General features: G+C 36.7%; 2 protein-coding genes and 1 long non-coding RNA gene across 5 annotated transcripts in view; 1 reads left to right on the top strand and 2 right to left on the bottom strand.

Annotated features, from left to right (window-relative positions):
* LOC5573467 (guanine nucleotide-binding protein G(q) subunit alpha) overlaps nt 1–6013 on the bottom strand; it is a 99808-nt gene extending 93795 nt beyond the window's left edge. The window contains exon 1 of one of the 3 annotated variants that reach the window (XM_021841499.1): nt 5694–6013. The gene's annotated coding sequence lies outside the window, so the exon portion shown is untranslated. Of the gene's footprint in view, nt 1–5681 lie in introns of all 3 variants that reach the window. The other 2 variants (XM_021841496.1, XM_021841501.1) reach the window with 2 other exon arrangements.
* A 4309-nt stretch (nt 6014–10322) lies between these two features.
* LOC110675766 lies at nt 10323–11312 on the top strand. Its single transcript, XR_002499776.1, has 3 exons — nt 10323–10899; nt 10959–11034; nt 11107–11312. It is a non-coding gene; the product is annotated as an uncharacterized LOC110675766 (long non-coding RNA).
* A 6658-nt stretch (nt 11313–17970) lies between these two features.
* Nucleotides 17971–18856, bottom strand: LOC5573461. The gene is made up of 2 exons (XM_001660833.2): nt 18564–18856; nt 17971–18501 (listed from the first exon to the last, which is right to left on the bottom strand). The coding sequence occupies exon 2, from the start codon at nt 18286–18288 to the stop codon at nt 17980–17982; it is 309 nt and encodes a 102-aa protein (XP_001660883.1). The 5' UTR covers nt 18289–18501; nt 18564–18856; the 3' UTR covers nt 17971–17979.
* Nucleotides 18857–19692: the final 836 nt, after the last annotated feature.

The raw sequence follows: 19692 nt of genomic DNA, 5'->3' as shown, positions 1-19692 counted from the left end.
GGAGGATCTTCTCTTCGTCGTAGCATTGTGAAATAAAGTGTAAATACATTCGTTTGCTCAGTAATAACAAGCTATGGCTTTTAGGACGAGATCATAAATTATGCGAGATTTCTCTTTTTATTCGTAGGGGATGGTACACAAATTATGTCACGCTAAATTTCAATTTTTTCGACCCCCCCCCCCCCCTTGTCACACTTTCTGTATGAGTCCTCCGATAATTTTGTAAGGCTTGTCACGCATGGCTTAACCACCTCCCCCCCCCCCTTGGAGCGTGACGTAATTTGTGCATGACCCCTAGATACAAAAACGACTTATCCGCCTTTCAAACAACACAATTTCAGTTATTCGAACTAACTAGTAGAGGGCTTCGCATGTGATAAACCTTGTTATAAGGCATGTAATATAATTGCCCCATGGTGCTGAAAAATACGCTTATTTGGATGGTATTTGAGAAGTTTCAAATCTTATATTTTTATGTTATTTTCTTAATGGCACAACGCTTATGAAAAGATCAGAAACTAACATCATGAGGCTAAAATGGGTTTGGGATTTTTGTACTTGTTTGCAGTACCATAACCCCATATTAACCCCTCTACCGGCAGCTTCATTTTTTCAAATTATTCAAATCGCGATAACTTTTTTGTTTCTCAATATTTTTGAAAAAAATTTCCACAACTTCTCAAAAAACTCTCTTATTTTCAGAATCTGTATCGGTTTTGAGCATTGGTCATCTATATTCGGAGATATTCCAAAATTCCTTGGGGGACCGACGCATAGCCATAACTCTCGTAATTATCTCTGGCTACAGATTTTTTCTCATATTCGGTTATTCGCTTTTCAAAACTAAACTTTGATGAAAGTCTATTGTGAAGAATTTAAACAAATCGGTGTAACTGTTTTTGAGCAATGAGCTTTTATGTTTTTGGTACCACTCCAGCCGTAACGAGATCTTGAAAACTTCTTAAAACATCATATCGAAATTTTATATGGGAAGTGTCGGTCCCCCAAGGAACACCGAAATATTATTAAAACCAGTTGACCAATGGTCAATACCGACATAGATTCCAAAAGTAGAAAAGAGTTTTTTGAGAAGTTGTGAAAAAATGAAGGAAAAATATAGAGAAACAAAAAAGTTATCGCGATTCAAATATATTTTTGTGCTTAAAAAATGAAGCTGCCGGTAGAGGGGTTAAGCTAAATAATAGAAAACAAACTCATGAATATCTCTTCTGCTAACTGTCGAATTGAATTTCTCTCTTCAGCAAATTTCTTTTTTATGGTTTGAAGAATGAGCTTTTACAATGGTATAATAAGTTTGTACTTACATTACAGTACAAGCGTGTTTGGAACATACCTCAAAATTTCTTCATAGTAATTTCCGTATAAACTTACATTGTCTTTGGGCCACCTTAAATCACCACCTAGAAAGCTGCGAATTTCACAGAACACTATTTTTATAGTAAGGATAGTAAGGAACATATGTGAGATTGAATTCTCAAACATTTTTTAATTTTGAACCGCCCTAATGTACATAAACACATAGATAGGCAAATTCAAACATATGTGCAAGTCTCTCGAAATCAAACAAAAAAAAATTACTCTGGACCCCCCGACCGATTATTTTGGTTTAAGCAGCAAATTAACGCGAGAAACCTAGACTTTATTGTGGAGAAGTTTCAGACTTACCTATTTTTTTGTAATAAACTTGTTCTACGAAACACACCGTGATGCTGAATTGTGTTCGAATGTGCGACCCAAAAGCTCCAAAATATTCCCTTCTTTAAACGTAAAATAGTGGCAGTATTTTCGAGTTACGCACTTCTAATAATCATCAGTTGCAAAGCAGCTAATATCTTTAGGCTCAATAAATCATCATTCAATTATCAGCATCATCAAAAATTTAAAGCCATCTAAATTTTAAAAATTCCTAATGCAAATCTGTCATTCCATTACAGATGATAAGCGCAATGCAATGATAGATTTTCATGCACATTGTATCGATTTTGAGCAAAAAACTGATATTGAAAATTTGGAAAACGATTAAGGTTATTTTCCACTTAATTCAAAATTTTGTCTTCCTAAAGTCACAAGCAGTTCTTTTAATATATACAGGTATGGTGATTATTTACGTTATAGTTGCATCGAGGCTCATGAATCAATCATTCCGTCATCAGCAATCATCAAAGATGAAAAATTCTTCGTGAAAACCATATCACTGTATTCCAGATAGCAAACACAGTGCAGTGAAAAATTTTCATGAGCTTCCTTCTTTTAATCATAAGTTTTTCTTATGAGTGAAACTGTGATTGCTGGCATTATAAAATATAGCCTCTCAGAAAAGATTTTTTAAAAAGTTTTCTAAAGAAATAGACTATTCGCTCAATAGATTCTATGCGAATAATCAGGGCACTATCCATTTATCTGCATAAAGTGTTCGGAAGTACTGTTATCTAAGGCCTGTATTGATTAATGATTTCCAACATTGCAAGGTTAACTTAGGCTTCGAATCAATCACGGAGCGGAACTACGAATAGTACGGTCATCAATGCTTATGCTTATTTCAATCAAACGTCCAAATCCATGTTTAGAACTCGGGGTTTATGGTTGTTTGTACATGATTAAAGTACCCGGCTTGGATGGTATTCCCAACGTGGCGTTGAGAGCAGCTTTAGAAGCCAACTCAGATATGTTTAGAATATCACTGCAGATCTGCTTAGAGGAAGGGCACTTTCCGTACTACTGGAAAAGGCCAATACTAGTACTGCTACCAAAACCGGCTAAGGCCCCCGGTGAACCACTGAACCAGGGTCGTTCCGACCGATATACATGATATACACACTCGGTAAGCTACTGGAGAGGATCATCCTTAATAGGCTGACGGCATTCATAGAAGGCGAAAATGGACTGTCGGCGAAGTAGTTCGGATTTCGAACAGGGAACACGTTTTTGTCTCAAGCACCAAAATACCGCTATTCACACAATTAAGGGTTGCTGAATCCAATACCGCTTTCAAAAATATCAGAGCACGTCTAGTTTTTGAGATATTGGCTGTTGAAAATGCAAAAAAAAAATACTATTTTAGCCAACTTGTATACAAGTTTGCCAGCTTGTAAGGCAATTTATTTACATGATTTGCCACAGAATTCAAACTTTATGTGTATGACAATATTTATCGGCAAAGTATATAATACTTTCGATGCGGAAAATTTGTTTTTTGATGGTTTAAAAAAGTATTGTATTTTCCCATATAAGAGAAACGAAGAATTTTGTATGGAGACAGCAAGCATGTCAAACAAATCGGTTCAATCTAAATTTGATTGCGCAATTTCATCCAAATTTAATCCAAAATGAAAGTTTAAGTGCAAAATAGCATGCTTAGTGGATTAGATCACGAAAATAATTTGATAAATTATACTTTAAATTTTATGTAAATATCAATAAAATCAGTTTTTTTACAACTTACGCGACCTATAGCTAAAATTGTGACGTGCTGGAACATTTCTAAAAAAAGGCATCAGATTCAGCAACCCCAAATCTACGGATGGAATCCGTTGCTACGGCAGCCCCCTCATGAGGCCAGCTTGATTTTTTTTCGCCGGATCCAACAGATCTATGTCTGTTGCTACGGCAGCTCCCTATTACGGCGAGCTTTTTCGTTTTTTTATTTCGCCGGACCCAACGGATAGAATCCGTTGCTACGTCAGCCCCCTCATAAGGCGAGCTTGATTTTTTCCGCCGGATCCAACAGATCTATATCTGTTGCTACGGCAGCTCCCTATTACGGCGAGCTTTTACGTTTTTTATTTCGCCGGACCCAACAGATCAAATCTGTCGCTACGGCAGCCCCCAAATATGGCGAGCTTTTGTTTCCGCCGGACCCGAAGGTTAAAATCCGTCGCTACGGCAGCCCACTTCTAAGGTGAGCTTGAACACTTCCGCCGACGCTACGGCAACCCGTTTTACGAGTTTTTTTTTAGTTTCAACCTACACTTCGAACTGCATAATTTCGACGGCTACTTCCTTTTTTTCAATATGCTGGCAATCAAAGAGCTTCCATTTTTTTAATTCAATTTGAAGAATATTCTCCTTACTGCAACACGCAGGATCTCTCGTCGCCAATGTGGAGTTTTCATGTCTTCACTGCTTGACAGTTTTATAATTCTAATCCTTCAAATAAGCACAGCCTACTCGATAGTATGCCAAATCACCACAACTATAAAAGCAGAAAATGTGAGAATTTTCAGTAACATTATTCTCTCTCATTCGTAGAATATTCTGGAACTTTTGAAATGTTCCACAGCAGAAGAAACACAACAGCCCTAAAAGCTCTAATAATTTGAGATGAGAACCTTACAACAGTATTATGTCAACATGCTCAATGAAATATGATTATAGCATAAATTTTGGCGATTTTGCAGTCATTAGTACAGTCATCTTACAATTATGGATCAACTAAGGACCCTGGCACAGCATAATATACAGTCATCTCTCCCTTACTCGATATTGAAGGGACCATCGAGTTAGGGAGGTATCGAGTTACAGAACACAAAATTAATGCAACTGCGATCCAAGGGACCATCGAGGTAGCCATGAAAACCAACTTTTACTATGGTTCTCTAACTCGATATCGAGATACGAAATATCGAGTAAGGGAGAGATGACTGTAGTTGTTTATAGGAATACACCACGAAATTTGCGATTATTTTCGAAAAAGAGTTGATTTCGATAGAAATTTCAAACGTTGTCCATCCCACAGATGTGGACCAGTTTAAAATGAGGTTCTATGGATCGAATTGACTCATCTAATGGATCAGAACATTATAACAGCAATTTATCTACGAGTTATCTCGTTACATGAATGATTTTTCGGAATAGCCTTAACTTTGATTCATAACTGTGGTATGGGTTTCAATGTCCCACAGTTATGAATTAACGCTTCTAGGAATATGCTTGACAATTTTTTTTTTAATTATCATTTATCGGTTTAAGTTTGAATAACTACCTTAAAACTTAACATTACATAAACATTTCGGCCCAACATACATTTCTATGTTATGTGGGTTAAGGTTTTGGAAGAATGGATCCTTAAGGAAATTGTGTAAATAATGTAGAATGCATTACATTTCCTATTATTTGTCATGGTTCGATCACTGACCATCTTTTGAATTCTGTCCACATCCATGTTAATTTGGACAAACTCGACTCAAAGTGATTTTCTCCAACCTTTTATGTACTTAAAATTGTGGTATACAAAAATTATGAAAATAAAACCCTGAAAGTAAACAATCTCGACATCCCACAGAAAGTTATCAAAAAATCTGACAACGCTGGCCTACTTCACCCAGTCAGTGTTCAGTTCGACGGTCAGCCGAGAGCTGTCAGAGAGGCGAAAAAAGACCGTCTTCCAGAAAAGCAGTGCGCTCCTCCGGATGAGCCGCAGCAAGCAGCGCACCACAAAAATGCACAACCACACACATACATCCACATCCACAACGCGATTCACTATGCCTCTTGTGGGTTGTTGAGGGGAAGGAAGTGGAGGGTAATCACACTGTTCGCGAACGACGGACGACGGCGACGGCCAACTTCTTGTTGTACGAGATTTTCGACGGCGACGACGACGACCAGACCGCGGCGAAGGAGGCGGTGGACGACTTTTTGTTCCCCGCACACACACTCACACAAATACACACCGCGGCGCAGTCCAACTAAAAACTCTCCTCGGCCGATTTTTCTTCGTTCGCACCTTTTTTCCGCTGCTGCTGCTTGCCTTTTTGCTGTTGCCAACGCCAAATTTCGAGAAACACCAACACTCAACGCACTCGAGCGGGGCCCCAGCAAACTTTCCTGTACTCCATAAGTAGTTAGGTTCGGTGCCCCTGCTTTATTCTGGCATTAATGCAGCAAAATCAAATTTTCTTCACACGGGAACGTCGCGAACGCAAAACTACTCCTCTCCGATTCCGATTCGATTGATGCCTTTCGCACTTTCGACTTCAAATGCCAAACTTTCGTTCAATATGGCTGAAAATTTGGACGGGAGTGCTCTCTCTCTCTCACGTCTCACAGGGGGCGAGGGAGTACGAACTTGCTCGCTCTCTCGTATTTTGCTCATCACGCACGCACACTGATAGCGCAAAACGCGAGGGTCGCGGTAACATTGCGTCCCGAGCAAAATAAATTTTGATTTCTTGAATCATCTCTGAACTGCCGTGTAAACAATATGCTGCAAACATTACAAACTTGTTTTCGAATCGAATATATTCAAAAAATCCAAAAGATTGAAACCTTTTAAAATTTTAATGATTTTTCTTTGCATTTTGCTATTCATTTCAAAATACATTTCCAAGAATGTTATTTAGATGATAAGGCAACAATTACTTTTGTTACAATTCGTGATCAAACGTCAACATCCCACCGCAAAATCGCTAGTGTTTGGAGGGGATTTTAACCTCCAAATTTCCAAATAACCTCCAAATCATCACCTCCAAGTTAGTTCTAATAACCTCCGTTATATGAAATATGGTGGCGCGTCGATCGTCGCAAGTTTATCGTTAAACAGTCAATAGGGTAACGACTGTTTATTTCGTTCATAACCACTAACAGTTGGCGCCAGCGGCAAAAATTGCAGACAACAACCTTTCGAACATTCAGTTTCTCTTACCGGCCGTCGAGCGGCGACACTGATGTTTGTATTCCTCTCACTGATCGCGCTACGCTGGATTCTCAAATTTCTCAAACTTTCAACACAAGCGCATGGAAGAATGGTAGTCGGAGAGCTGTCATAAAGTATGGAAAATAATGAAAATCGGAAATTGCTCGCAATTAGGAAACTGAATCAAAAAAGTAGTGATTAGAAATCAAGTGTAAAGTGAAAACATAACTTTTTGTGTTTAGTTCATCTTCCGTGGTGCTTTCTTTGCTTCAGGATTTCATTTTTACTATTACGTATCCGGTAGAAATCAAGACCAACAAAGTGTAGAACTAGCCCTCGTGCGTTAAAATACACTCAAATAAAGATTTAAAAAAAAAAAAAAAAAAAATCAAGACCAACATTTATTTATAATTATTGTTTTCTCGGGCCCCGTACGTCGCAGCTAATATGTGAATAGTGCGCTGTGTTCATAAAAATCGTAAGAATGCAGCGCCACACTAAAAAACTGATTTCAAAATCGCGCGAGTTGAGGCGCGTCGCGAGTCTCACTGGCGCGATCCGGTTTGGTGGCGGTGCGACAATACCATTGAAAAAGAGCCATCTATTGCCTTTTCAGTTTTGAATATCGCCCTATTAATATGTGATTACATTACATTATGGGACTATTTGGCTTGTTTTTTCTATTTATTTTTTTTGAATTGTAGAACACGCAAAAACTCTTTAATGACTATGATATGAACACTTTAGAAAATTTTCAATATAATACTCAATTTTGTTTTCATGAACCATACCACAAATATCAGGGGAAACCGATCGGAAATATTTTTTCCGTCATTAATCAATAAAATCCCAAGAAAATTTTGCCAGGAACTTCTCCGGAGTGTGCTTCGGGAGTTCTGTCAAAATTGCTAGAAAAATCGTCAACAGGTTATTCCAGGAATGCCTTAAGTGATTAAGAGCATCCTCGGCTATCGCCAGCAGCACCACACCATTTTTCAAGATGCGTATACTCATATAATCGTATAATTTAGGGACCTTTCTTAGGCGAGTGGTTGGAGTTCGCGGCTACAAATCAATGCCATGCTGAAGGTGTCTGGGTTAGATTCCCGGTCGATTAAGGCTGTTTTCGTAAAACGGAATTTTCCTTTACTCTTCTGGATATAGAGTATCATCGTACCGTAATCCGGGGTAACATTCTCGCATAACTTCTGATCTCGCCCTAAAAGCCATTGGTAACCATGTGTGTAGCTCGTTGTGCCCATTGAAAAACTGTACTGGGTGGTACTGTATTTTCAGATAATCGAAAAACGAAAGGAAGCGCGTTCGAACTAAACACCCTAGGATAACACAGTCGGTTTTTCTGCTCAAAATTATACGAAAAGCAGAATCGATCCCTCCAGGGTCATCGAACGGTTAAAAAGCATCCACAACCGATTGTTAGTTGCGTAACATCCGCCCGGACAGAATGCGCAATCTGAACATAATTATCAAACTCCGAAAATAACATTTTCCGTTCAAGAAACGATCAGAAGTTCTACGACGCGGACAAAAACGATCCGGAAGGCTCACAAAAGAAAAAGTATCATACTGGAACAAACTCACCGGATTGATTCTCTAAATTTATGTGCTGCCTGTCACTTCCGGATGGTTCGGTGAACTTAGGGCAGCCAAAAACCAACAGTACTGAGGACACAAATTAAACAAATCACTTTTTCACTATTCCATTTCTGAATGTAAAAACTGTCCTGCTTGGGCTTCACGAAGCACTACCCAGCAAGACGCTCCAAAACAGGAAAAAAAATCTCCGGCGACGAAAACATGCGCGAAACCGTGAGCCAAATCTATCGGACGACGCAAAACCGAACTGTCCTGCTTGGGCTTCACGAAGCACTCTGAGGTGATCGGAACAAAATGCACCGCAAAAAGACAAGACGCAGGCAAATGAAGCCAAATTTTTGTCTGTAAAAAGAGAGTGCGTAAAACGGTCGTGGTGGCAACCGAAAATGCAACACGAAAAGCGCACCTCGCGACGCGTCATTTGGGGAGAAATTTCAACATGGCGGCAAAAAGCCGCTGATGAGCCAAGCCATCATTATCATTACTCTGGTTTAGACTAATTTTTCTCACATTTTATCCGAAACCACTTCCTACCTGAAATAACCGTTAAAATTGTACTACCTGACTGGCTAAATAACTCGATTTTCAGCCACAGCAATTAAAAAAAACGCTCGGGTACTTACCTCATCTCCGTCACGGAGAAAAAACACCCTAGTTTGAAACAACCAAAATGATTGTTGAATTTCAAACTGACAATTTTGTTATTTTTAATCTGAAATTTGTTGTTCCAAACTCTTTGTTTTGTTTGAAACTAATTTGTTTATTAGGTTGTTTCAACATAACATCTTTGTGTTCTTGTAATGTGAATAATTGTTGTTTCAAACTAAGTTTTTAGTTCGTTTCTACAAACGGCTTGTTTGATTTTACTAAAATTTAGATTATTTGTTTCTCTGGTTACCTATAGGCATCAATATAGAATAATGGGTTGGTTCGACCAAAACAGTACGTTGAATCAAACTAAGATTTTATTTGAGTTAGAAACAACCAAAATTTTAGTTTGTGACAAACCAACTTCATGTGTTGTTTCTGCGAAAGCAAGATTAGTCAGCTGAAATGTATGATAAGTAACTGCAGTTTATTCTTTATGAAAAGCATTTTAAGTAAAGTTGCGTGTGAAGGTAATTTAAGTTATAAATTATTCTATATATCGTTTATTCAATACTTTTATTTGTTTTTTCAAGATTCTATGACAACGAACAAGAAATGCTGCTGCTAACGCCTTATTTTTCTTTCGAATTGCTCACCAGAGAGGTAAGACAGATTTTCTCATATTTCTTGGATGTGCAAATAAAAATAATGTTAATATAATTTCAGACTGGAGAAAGTGACTAACCATGACGCTGTTTAGTAATTTTTGGAGGAAAACGGCGTGCAGCTCTTCGTTCGATATGAAGAGCCTGGTGTTTCAATTATTTCAATAATTTATCTTAGAATACATGTATTGCAAAAACCTAAATAAATAATACACCATGTGAGATTTTTGTTTTCATCAATATTAATAATAAAAACATAAAAAACCGATCTTCACCTCATCTCAAAAAAAAAGTTGGTTGAATCAACCAGCAGATTTGTTTATTTTGAATAGATTCTTGTTTAAACCAAACCACTGTGGTTAGTTTGAAACAACCTAAATTTTTGGTTGTTTCAACAAATGTCAAACGAAACAACAAATGGTTTGGTTGTTTCAAACAAAGATTTGTTGAAGTTATCTAGAATGTAGTGGAACGAACAACATAAAATCTTAGTTTGTTTCAAACGGTGCATTTTGTTGATTTAAAGCAAAATTTTGTTTGTGCATATTTCAAACTAAAGTTTTGTTTGAAATAAACTAGTAATTGGTTGTAACTACTAATTATTTTTCTCCGTGGTTCTGGTGATCGCCATTTTGTTGGTGCTCCTTTTCACTCATGATTACGGGTTGTCGGCTTTTGGGGAAAACTGGAAAAATTCTGCCAAATCGAACGAAATCGACACTTCACCTGCTATATTTACGATCCGGAGAATCTCAACTACTGAATTTCACCGGGTTTGAAGCACAAACAGCGATAAAACGCAGATTTTTATGCGGTTGAAAAAATACTTTTCACTTTTTCACTGGTCCCGAGAAAACACACGCGTCAAAAATCACAAGCGTTGTCGATCCACACCGAACGGAAGTCAAACCCGAAGTCTATTTTAACGCGAGCTGATTGCACACTGAAACTAATGTTGGAGTAAATACAACCGCTGCATAGTTCTTAAAATTACTATTCAGGATTATGTTAAAATTTAACGTGTTTGTCTTTACAAATACTGCAATATTGTTAAAATTACTATGCCATCAATCGATAAATTTTACTATCATGAGAAGTCAAGAGCACTGTTGCCCTGCATTGAAGATAAATACAAGATCGGTAATTTTTAATGAACAATGTTGTCATTTTTACTATGTGCATGGTAATTTTAACAACAAAACGTAGTAATAATGACCCCACCAACTTGGATGTTTTTCTCCGTCAACTTGTAAAGGATTAACATCAGCGCGAATATAAAAGACTTTTGTTTTGTGTTTTGGACGTAATATTAAGCAATGTTTTTATAGTAACTATTCTACCCATGCTGCTATTAATCCAGAATTTCCAGAATTGGTAAGAAATATTCACAAAATATACAACAATTCGCTCAGCAATTTATTTTCATTTTGCAGATTGCATCGTGCAATTTCCAGACCCAAATAAGTGATCCAAAATATAATTTAAGACTACTTCATTCTACTTTTATTGGTGAGTATTCCATTATTGATCGTTTTATTACGTTTTATTAAATGCGATATTAACCATGCACATGTTTTATAGAAAATTTGAGCGATGGTGAGCAGATTCTGCATGTGCCGCCATGTTCCATCAGAGATCAATGAAGGCAAATACGGACATAAAGTCCTCTGCATGACTCCACTACGATCGCCGTTTTTGAAATCCAAAAATCCTGTTTTTAATGGACTAGAAAACACAATACATTATCAGAGAATTTATTCTTCAATAAATAATTACGATTGATGGAATTGGATAGTAGTTTTTTTGATGGGTTGGAATAAATATAAAGAATACTCAAATTTACTGTACGATAGCTGTCCTTTTAAACGCATCGCATGGTAAAATAAATGACTATGAATTGTTGTCAAGATTACCATGCAGCATGGTAATTTTGACTGATGGCTCAAATATCGTCGACATGGTAAAAAAGACCACACTTTCCGTTTGAGATGAATGAGTAACGTAGTCTGCACAAATCAAGTGGTGCAGCGCATTTAATTTAAACCACCAACATGGTATTTTTTACCGCAATGCTGTTCTCAGTGCATGCAAAATTTAAGCGATATACACGGTAAAAAATGTTAAACAGGGGATTCATTTTAAAACAGTTTGAGAAGAAAGGTTGTGATTCTTTTTAATTTACTTTCTCAAAACAGTATGAAAGTTACTTACGTCGATTTGAAAAAGTAATCGAGCTTTCTCTTAAAATGGGATGGACTAAAGAAACTATAAGCATTATTTATAATTATAATTTAGACTCTTTAGGATGGACTTATCCACGGTCTTCTTTTATTGTCGATTTTCTTTTTCTTTTCCGCACTTAGAGGGCCGTGTTTACATAAATCCGGACCAACATCCAGTGAAGGAATGTTCACCGATTGAACATGAAGTGGATGAATGTGCAGCGAAATCATACATTTTCTGTTAACATGGCCCGCAGCAAAGGTTTTCTTCCCGCTGGAAGTTGCAGCGTGACGTCATCGTAGATTAGTTCAATCAGAATTTCTGGAGAGCGTTTTGTATTTTTTCTTTAGGTAAATCAGGGCTGGTAGTATGATCGAGGAGGAAGCACGAGATGAGAGTTTGATTCCTAAGTTGAACAGACATTTTTCTAAGTAAGGTCCTTTTTGGAATTTCTCATGACATTACGACAAGTACAACAGCTCGATTTGCTATACACGCTAAGATCAGTTTACCCATAAATAGGTAGTTGATTCACCCATTTATGAGTTTTTCTTATAACACTCATAATATGGGTAAAATCTACCAATAAAAATTGGTAAATTCACCCATAATATAAGTAAAGTCGTTTTACCCAAAAATAAAACATCAACAATTATAGAAGAGTAACAGCAAAAAACAACTAAAATTGATAATATCAAGGTATTTATTTATATTGTTTCAACAAAAACATACTAACACTTGAAATATTATCTGTTTCAGCGGTGTTATTTGATGAATCCAACATTTCACCAGCAAACTTTGGCGTACCTAACTTTTTCGGCATCGAAAGTCTTCAACCTGAAAATTCCAATCTGTGGTTAAAATTATGTTCCTGGATGAATCATAATTAAAGGTAATAATAATTAAAATCAGTTTTATGACAACAACGCCATTAGCGTTCTACTACTAATATTTCTATTGTCACTCTACGGATACGGTGAGGATACGTTCCTTGGGGCCCGCTAGATGGAATGAGGCGATAGTTGGATGTTCCCTGATTGGGATAAAACCCAACTAAAGAGCAAACGTATGTCAATGTCTGTATGTTTAACTGTCCTAATAATTTTAAATAAAATAAGTACAGCATATATTTATAATATTGTAACTAGTTTGTTCAATATCTTTATTATCGGAAATCAGCAAATAAAAGAGAAATGAAGGACTCATATTTGGGTATTTTTGCCATAATTTCGCTCAAAATCAAATACCCATTTATGGGTTTAAAGAGTTTGCTTTTTTATGGGTAAAACCCACTTTACTAATAAAATGAGTGTGTGCACTTTTTGACGATTATGGGTAAACTTTACCCATATTTGGGTAGACTGATCTTATAACTACACGCTACAGCGTGTAGATTTCTTTCACATATTACTCCGCAGATCTCTTCAGGAATTTGTTTTGAGATTTGTCACGAATTTGCTAAGTAATTCTTCCATGAATTTCGTTTTATATGCCTTCAATTATTCAATCAGAAATTTTTCTATGGATAATATATGTGGTTATGGATAATAACGGAAACAGTCGAAATACGATTCATAATTGGCTTGTTTAGGGATATCCTGTTTTTTAAATATTCTGATTCTATGTTAAAAACTGAGCCAGAATCCAAAGTTTCATAATTTTCCGCGCCCTGAAACTATCTTTAAAATCCATTTGAACTTAGTATGAAAATCGCGTTTGAATCACCCCTCGAGAATTTTTTTTTAATCATTTACTATATAAAAATTAAGATATTAAAGCGCAGTAAAATCGTGTTACACTTCAAAAAACGTGCTCTTTTTATCAAGCTACAAAAAACCGTGAATTTGTTATCACTAAACAACCCAATTATGCGGGATCACATCAGGAATCATCCATCAAAAAATCATCCCATTGATTTCCCTAGGAATTCCTTCAGCATTCCCGTTTAGAACATCTTCAAAAATTCAAAATTCCTTCATTAATGCCTGTGATTTTACATTTTTAAACTATATTTTTATTTCAGGTTGCAAGTAGCACCAATCGAACCAGGTGATAGAAAATCTGAGGAAATTAAAAAAATATATGAGTCAATGCCATTCCTTACTTGAGCAGTTAAATGACGAACCGTTTGGGCAAAAAGTGTTCATATCTATTCTAAAGTTCACTAAAACAAACGTTTGTAAGGGGGACATGTCATGTAAGGGGGACATTAACGGCCCGAACTCAATTACTGGGAAATGTCCATTTCCTCCTCCATTAGAAATTTGTTGGTTCAGAAGTTTTTACATTCATTAGGGTATTTTATGTATTTCGCCTATTTCCAACCATTAAAAGTTTCAAAAAGTTATAAATAGTTTTCCAAATAACACGTTGAAAAATAGCTTTTTTATGATCGGTCAAAAATACTCCGGGCAAGATGGGCACCCCCATAAAAAGATAAAATTTACTAAAGAAAACTATTATTTTTCAATACTTGTCAAATTAGCCATCACGGAGTGCTATCGACTGAGGTTCAAGATCACTGGGGAATTTTTCGGCTTCGCAGTCACCAAAGCAATCAAACGATTATTATTTTTCTTGGAAGCAAGAAAAATAATAATCGTTTAAATTAGCCTTATGTGATTCTGTGATTTGCTTTTACAGTGAAACCTCCATGAGTCGATGTTCCATGACTCTATAACAACTCATAATATCATACTAAACAAATTTATAAAAAAAAATGATCTAGTTGTCCGGATGGTAATGCTACGTTAGGAATGATGTCACATGTTCACAAATCTAATTTGAGTTTCGCAAGTAAAGTAGAGTAAAGAGTATGACTTAATAGTTTTGTATTCTGTGCAGCTCTCCAAAGCATTTCTGTTCCATGACTCGATGTTTCCATGAGCCAATGCGAACATTTGCGAGACAAAGTTTCAAATGAGTAATTGTTCTAGCTGTTACGTCTGTTTTTCTGTGCCATAACATTGAGGTGAAGATGAATCGAAGCCATGCCTCAAATTTTCAAGAGCACAAATCTGGAGAACCGAAAACCGCTTGAGCTGAAAACTTAATCGATTGGTCACCACCAGCTAGTGACCAATCGATTAAGTTTTCAGCTCAAACGGATGTTGGGTTTTTCAGATTTGTGCTCCTGAAAATTCGAGGTTTGGCTTCGATTCATATTCACCCTAACGCGAATATGAGCAGCTTGAATACCACTAGCAGCAATATTAGGTGAAAAAACAGTACCGTTTTGATTCATATTACGGACACTTAAGGCCTCAGTAGAGTAAAACTGATCAAAAAGTATATAAGATAAACCAGTTTGTAAGATTTTTCCGCATTATCGAGCCTTGACAACACTTAGCTTTCGAATTGTGAGCGAAGATTTCGATTTCGATACGTTAATAATTTTAAAGAAATACAAATGTGTAGACTTTTCATGCTTCTTATTCCGGACGCTTCCTTACTTTTGCCTTGAATTCCGGAAGCTTTGATTCAAATTCCGGACAGCTCATGAAAACCGTAAAACGATAAATCAAATCATCAATTGAAATCGCTAAACTACTAAACAAACGTGTGATGCAGTTGAGCAATGTTAATTTTCATAGATATCGATGAAAAAAGCTACAAAAGTACGAACTTTAAAACGACAAAAATTTAAACATTTCGTGTGAAATGTTTCCCATATAAAGAAGAGTGTCCGGCATTAAAAGCTGTCCGTAATATGAATCGAAACGGTATATATTTCAAAGAAGAATCAATTTCAACTGGCTCTTTAGTTGCTCGTGGCGCCAAACATATTCAAGGTGATAAGTTCAGAAAGAATAGCCGATGATTAAAAGAAGGAAAAATCACTGATAATGTATTAGATATTTCTTTCCAAAGAATAGACTATGTCCATCATTCGGGCAAATGTTATTTTCGAGCAAGTGTCTTTCGGGCTAGTGACGTAGAATTACACTATATAAGAATGCGAAAATGACAACTTTGACAAAGAAAGCTCTGAGGTAATAACGGCGGAAGTGCTCATTTAACTCAAGCTGAGAAGCAGACTGTGTGTCAGTGGGGGCGTAGTGCCAAGAAGAAAAAGCAATAAAATTGGCTAGATTTCTCGAAAATTTAGCGCAAACCTAAGGCTGAAACAGTCGACAATAAATAAAAGAAATAGAAACAGGCGACGGATATTTCACCTAACATCGACCTGGTGTGGGAAGATATTTCTTGGTTATAGTGGCTAATACCTACATATAAATTGAAAAACCAAAAATAAAACACTTTTTCAAAAGTAATTCTAAGTCCACTTAGAGATTTTAAAAACGTCGATATGAATAGGAACCTAAACAGCTAAGTCTAATTATCGTTTGGAAGCTTAAGTAAACATTAAAAAATCGTTTTTGAACAATTCCGCCTTTTTAGATTATGCCTTATGTTATTTTCCGCCTTTTGTTACACGTCTAAGTTAGTCTGCCTTTTGAGTTTCCGCCTTTTGTGATTCCGCCTTTCGTGTTTCCGCCTTTCGTTAGGGTCCCATTATTTTTCAATACTTGTAAGATCCGAAGATATTATCTTTAATTTCTGAAAAGCGGATACCGTAAGTCAAGGCCACAGCTAAATGTGGTTCTATAAATTTACACTTTTACTTAATTTTGAGCATGGTGCTCATATTGCCCCAATGGTGCCACTTTTTAATATAATCAAAACAATTGAAACACTTTTGTAATTTGATAAAACTTTTGCTCCAGATTATCTACAGAAGATTGCTCTATAACTTTACGGCAAAAAAACATATGAATGAATTTGTTTACGCAACAAAAATGTCACTTTTAAATGACCAAATATTATATGAAATGGGTAAATTTTTGGGCTACTATGTATTTTTGACAATATTTACGTTGCGTTGTTGAATTTTTTGTTGAAATTTATGGTCGTCAAATCATTTTAATGATATTCATCAGGACCCCAAAAATTTTTTGATAAACGTCGATAAGAACGACACAAACAAGGGGTGCTCATCTTGCACCACGTTCCCCTATAGAGGTTCTTTGAAGGCCGAATAAAGTGCGTAGAGTGACCTTCCCCTTGGATTTTGATGAAATTCTTCCTAAAAATATTAATAAAAAATAGAATCTCCAAATAATATCCTACAAGACAACAACAAGAAAAAAATATTAAAGAAATGTTTTAACCGCAGCAAAAATATTTTGATGAAATTGCTGGAGGAGCCTTATGAGGAATCATATATAAAATTTATAGAGGAATTCTTGGAAAACTCTATATGTAATGGATATCATTGAATAATGCCTCTCTGTTTAAGCTGAAAACTTAATCGATTGGTCACTCGCTGGTGGTGACCAATCGATTAAATTTTCAGCTCAAACGGGTGTTCGGTTCTCCAGATCCGTGTTCTTGAACATTTGAGGTTTGGCTTCGATTCATCTTCACCTTAAGGTAACGTTTTTCAAAAACTTATTCTGTACTTTTTTCTTCAATTTTACCGTAAGGACGCCATTCACCGCTCATGCTCCATTCACCGCTCATTGAATTATTTTGAAAAATTTGAACAAATTTTCGCAATAAAAGTCTTTAGAATGTATCAGGATACCAAAATGGATTGTATCAGAACGAAATTCATATGATTTTATATTGTATACAACTTGTAAAAAAATAATTTTAGGCTGTTTAAGGCAGTAAACATGAGTTGAACAATGATATTTGTATGGCAGATCGAAAAATGCTTTTTAGCTGTCACAGTTTAATATGTTGTCGTACTATAGTACAAAGATAACAACCAGCTAATGAAAGTAAATTAATTCCAAGTAGTGGTGTATACAGAGCTTCATAATTAGGATGAGCGGTGAATGGCGCCCTACACATGTATCATTAGCATGCATGTTATTCGGTACCATTGTACGTTATTCTTATTTCAACTTTTTTCCTACAGAAACAAATGTTTTATCTTGCGTCTAGCGCAAAAAGTTGCGAAAAATACCGAAAACCCGTTTTTTGACAGAATTTAACGTGTTGAAATGCTGTTAAATGAGCGGTGAATGGCGTCCTTACGGTACATAGAAATCAATTTCAGCATACTGATTATATTTGGTGGGAGTCAAGCTAAAAAATATACACGACCTCATTTGTTTAAATTAAAAGCCTCTAGAATTTGAAGAATCCCAACGAAATCCATTACCCACTTGCCCCACGGTACCTTAATTAGATTTGTTATTTTAAAATTGCGTACCACGCCAATCACAGGTAACTTTCCTTGGCCCGGAAGTAGGACTCTTTCGATCGTTGGCGCAATATCTCCGCCTTGTCCGGGTTTACATCGCGAAGGTGCTCCACCAGTTGGGGAAACGCCTGGTAGAGGCGGGAACACACTTTACAACAGTACCAATCGTTGGCCATCTTGATGAACGGATCGTTGTTATCTTCACTCAGATCGAACGCAATCGGAATCGTTTCCACGGACGTAATCCGAACATCGTCGTCGTCCTCATCGGCTACTACAGAAGCTTCCAGGGCGGATGGTTCGGGAGCCACGGTCGTTGCACACATTTCGTCCGTTATCTCCACTGGAGTCGGATCTTCCGCCACTTCCGTCTCTACCAGTTATTTCGGAACCGCTACTTCCAAGTTCCTGCGGTTCTGTTGCAATAATCGTTACACTTTGAAGATAATCCACACATCCCGCACTTTCCTTCGTCGCGTCCATTTCGTTCCTCTTGCGCCGAAAGTTCCAGCTAGTATGCGGGGAAATTTTCGTGGAGCCTGCCGACAGTTAAACAATGGAGGATCATGACAAATTTTAGATATTTTCGTGAAATACTTACAGCTCAAAGAAATCATCACTGTAGAAATCATTCGCAAAAGGCCCCGCGCGTTTGCTTTTCGTGAAATACTTACAGCTCAAAGAAATCATCACTGTAGAAATCATTCGCAAAAGGCCCCGCGCGTTTGCTTATCTTTCTGAATTAGCGTCGTCTGCTCTTTTGACTGAAATTTCTGCGGGACTTCTGAACGAGAAATTTGTGTTTTGTTTTGGAAACGCGACGCCTGTCGAATCTGAAACTGACAGTATAATCGATATCACTAACACTAATATAATGACTGATAAACGATAAGTGCGGCACATACCGCTGCGGCGTAAAAATAGGCATCCAATCTGCATGCGTGTAGAAAGTTATTACATTTCCAGAACTTTCAGTACTGTCCTAAATGAAAGACTGCTGTTTAACAAAAATAGTCTTGAAATTTATGTGAATATTAAAATGACTATCCAAGAGATACTGTTTGATCCTAAAATTATATGCCCAGCAAATTTAACAATATAAAAAAAATCGATATATGTAAATTTTCAATTATTCACTTCATCAAAACTTCTGAGTCGATATATTTTTATGATAGTTAACGTATAACTCTCCTATGCACATGTCTCATACACACTTAGAAAATATCACCGACTCCGGTAATTTTTTTACCGAAATATAAACCGCTGAGCGCTCGGTAATGCTTCCGGTAAAGTTAAGAATAACCGAACAATCCGTAATTTGAATCAAAGCGCAGCTGTCAAAATATTACAAATCGTTCGTGAATGGTTACCGAACGATTTGTTAAAATTATTACCGAACGCATTGTTCATATTTGCAGGCCGTCAGAATGGGACAGTTCTTTCTGATGTTTAATGAAATAATCTAATTTATTTCGAGAACTTTATTCGGTTTGACATGTTTAATGTTTAGTAATGCAGCTTATTATGATTGACGTTTCTTCTGATGAACACATCTAAACGTGAGGTTCACTTCGTCGCTCGAATGGAAATGAACTTCTCACCTCATTCGAGTCGACTCTCGGAATCGCAAAAAAGAGTTCATTCGAGAGCGAAGTGACCATTCTCGACTCCTCTCACTCCAGTCGTGGAATAAGCACATTTATGTCAATATAATTTCACTGGAGGCCACC

This window comes from Aedes aegypti, chromosome 2 (genome assembly GCF_002204515.2).
Source record: "Aedes aegypti strain LVP_AGWG chromosome 2, AaegL5.0 Primary Assembly, whole genome shotgun sequence".
NCBI classification, from domain to species: domain Eukaryota; kingdom Metazoa; phylum Arthropoda; class Insecta; order Diptera; family Culicidae; genus Aedes; species Aedes aegypti.
This window is presented reverse-complemented; position numbering and strand designations above follow the sequence as displayed.

Excerpts from the sequence above, each read along its gene's own strand:
- LOC5573461 (XM_001660833.2), bottom strand. The coding sequence starts at position 18,288 with ATGTGTGCAACGACCGTGGCTCCCGAACCATCCGCCCTGGAAGCTTCT.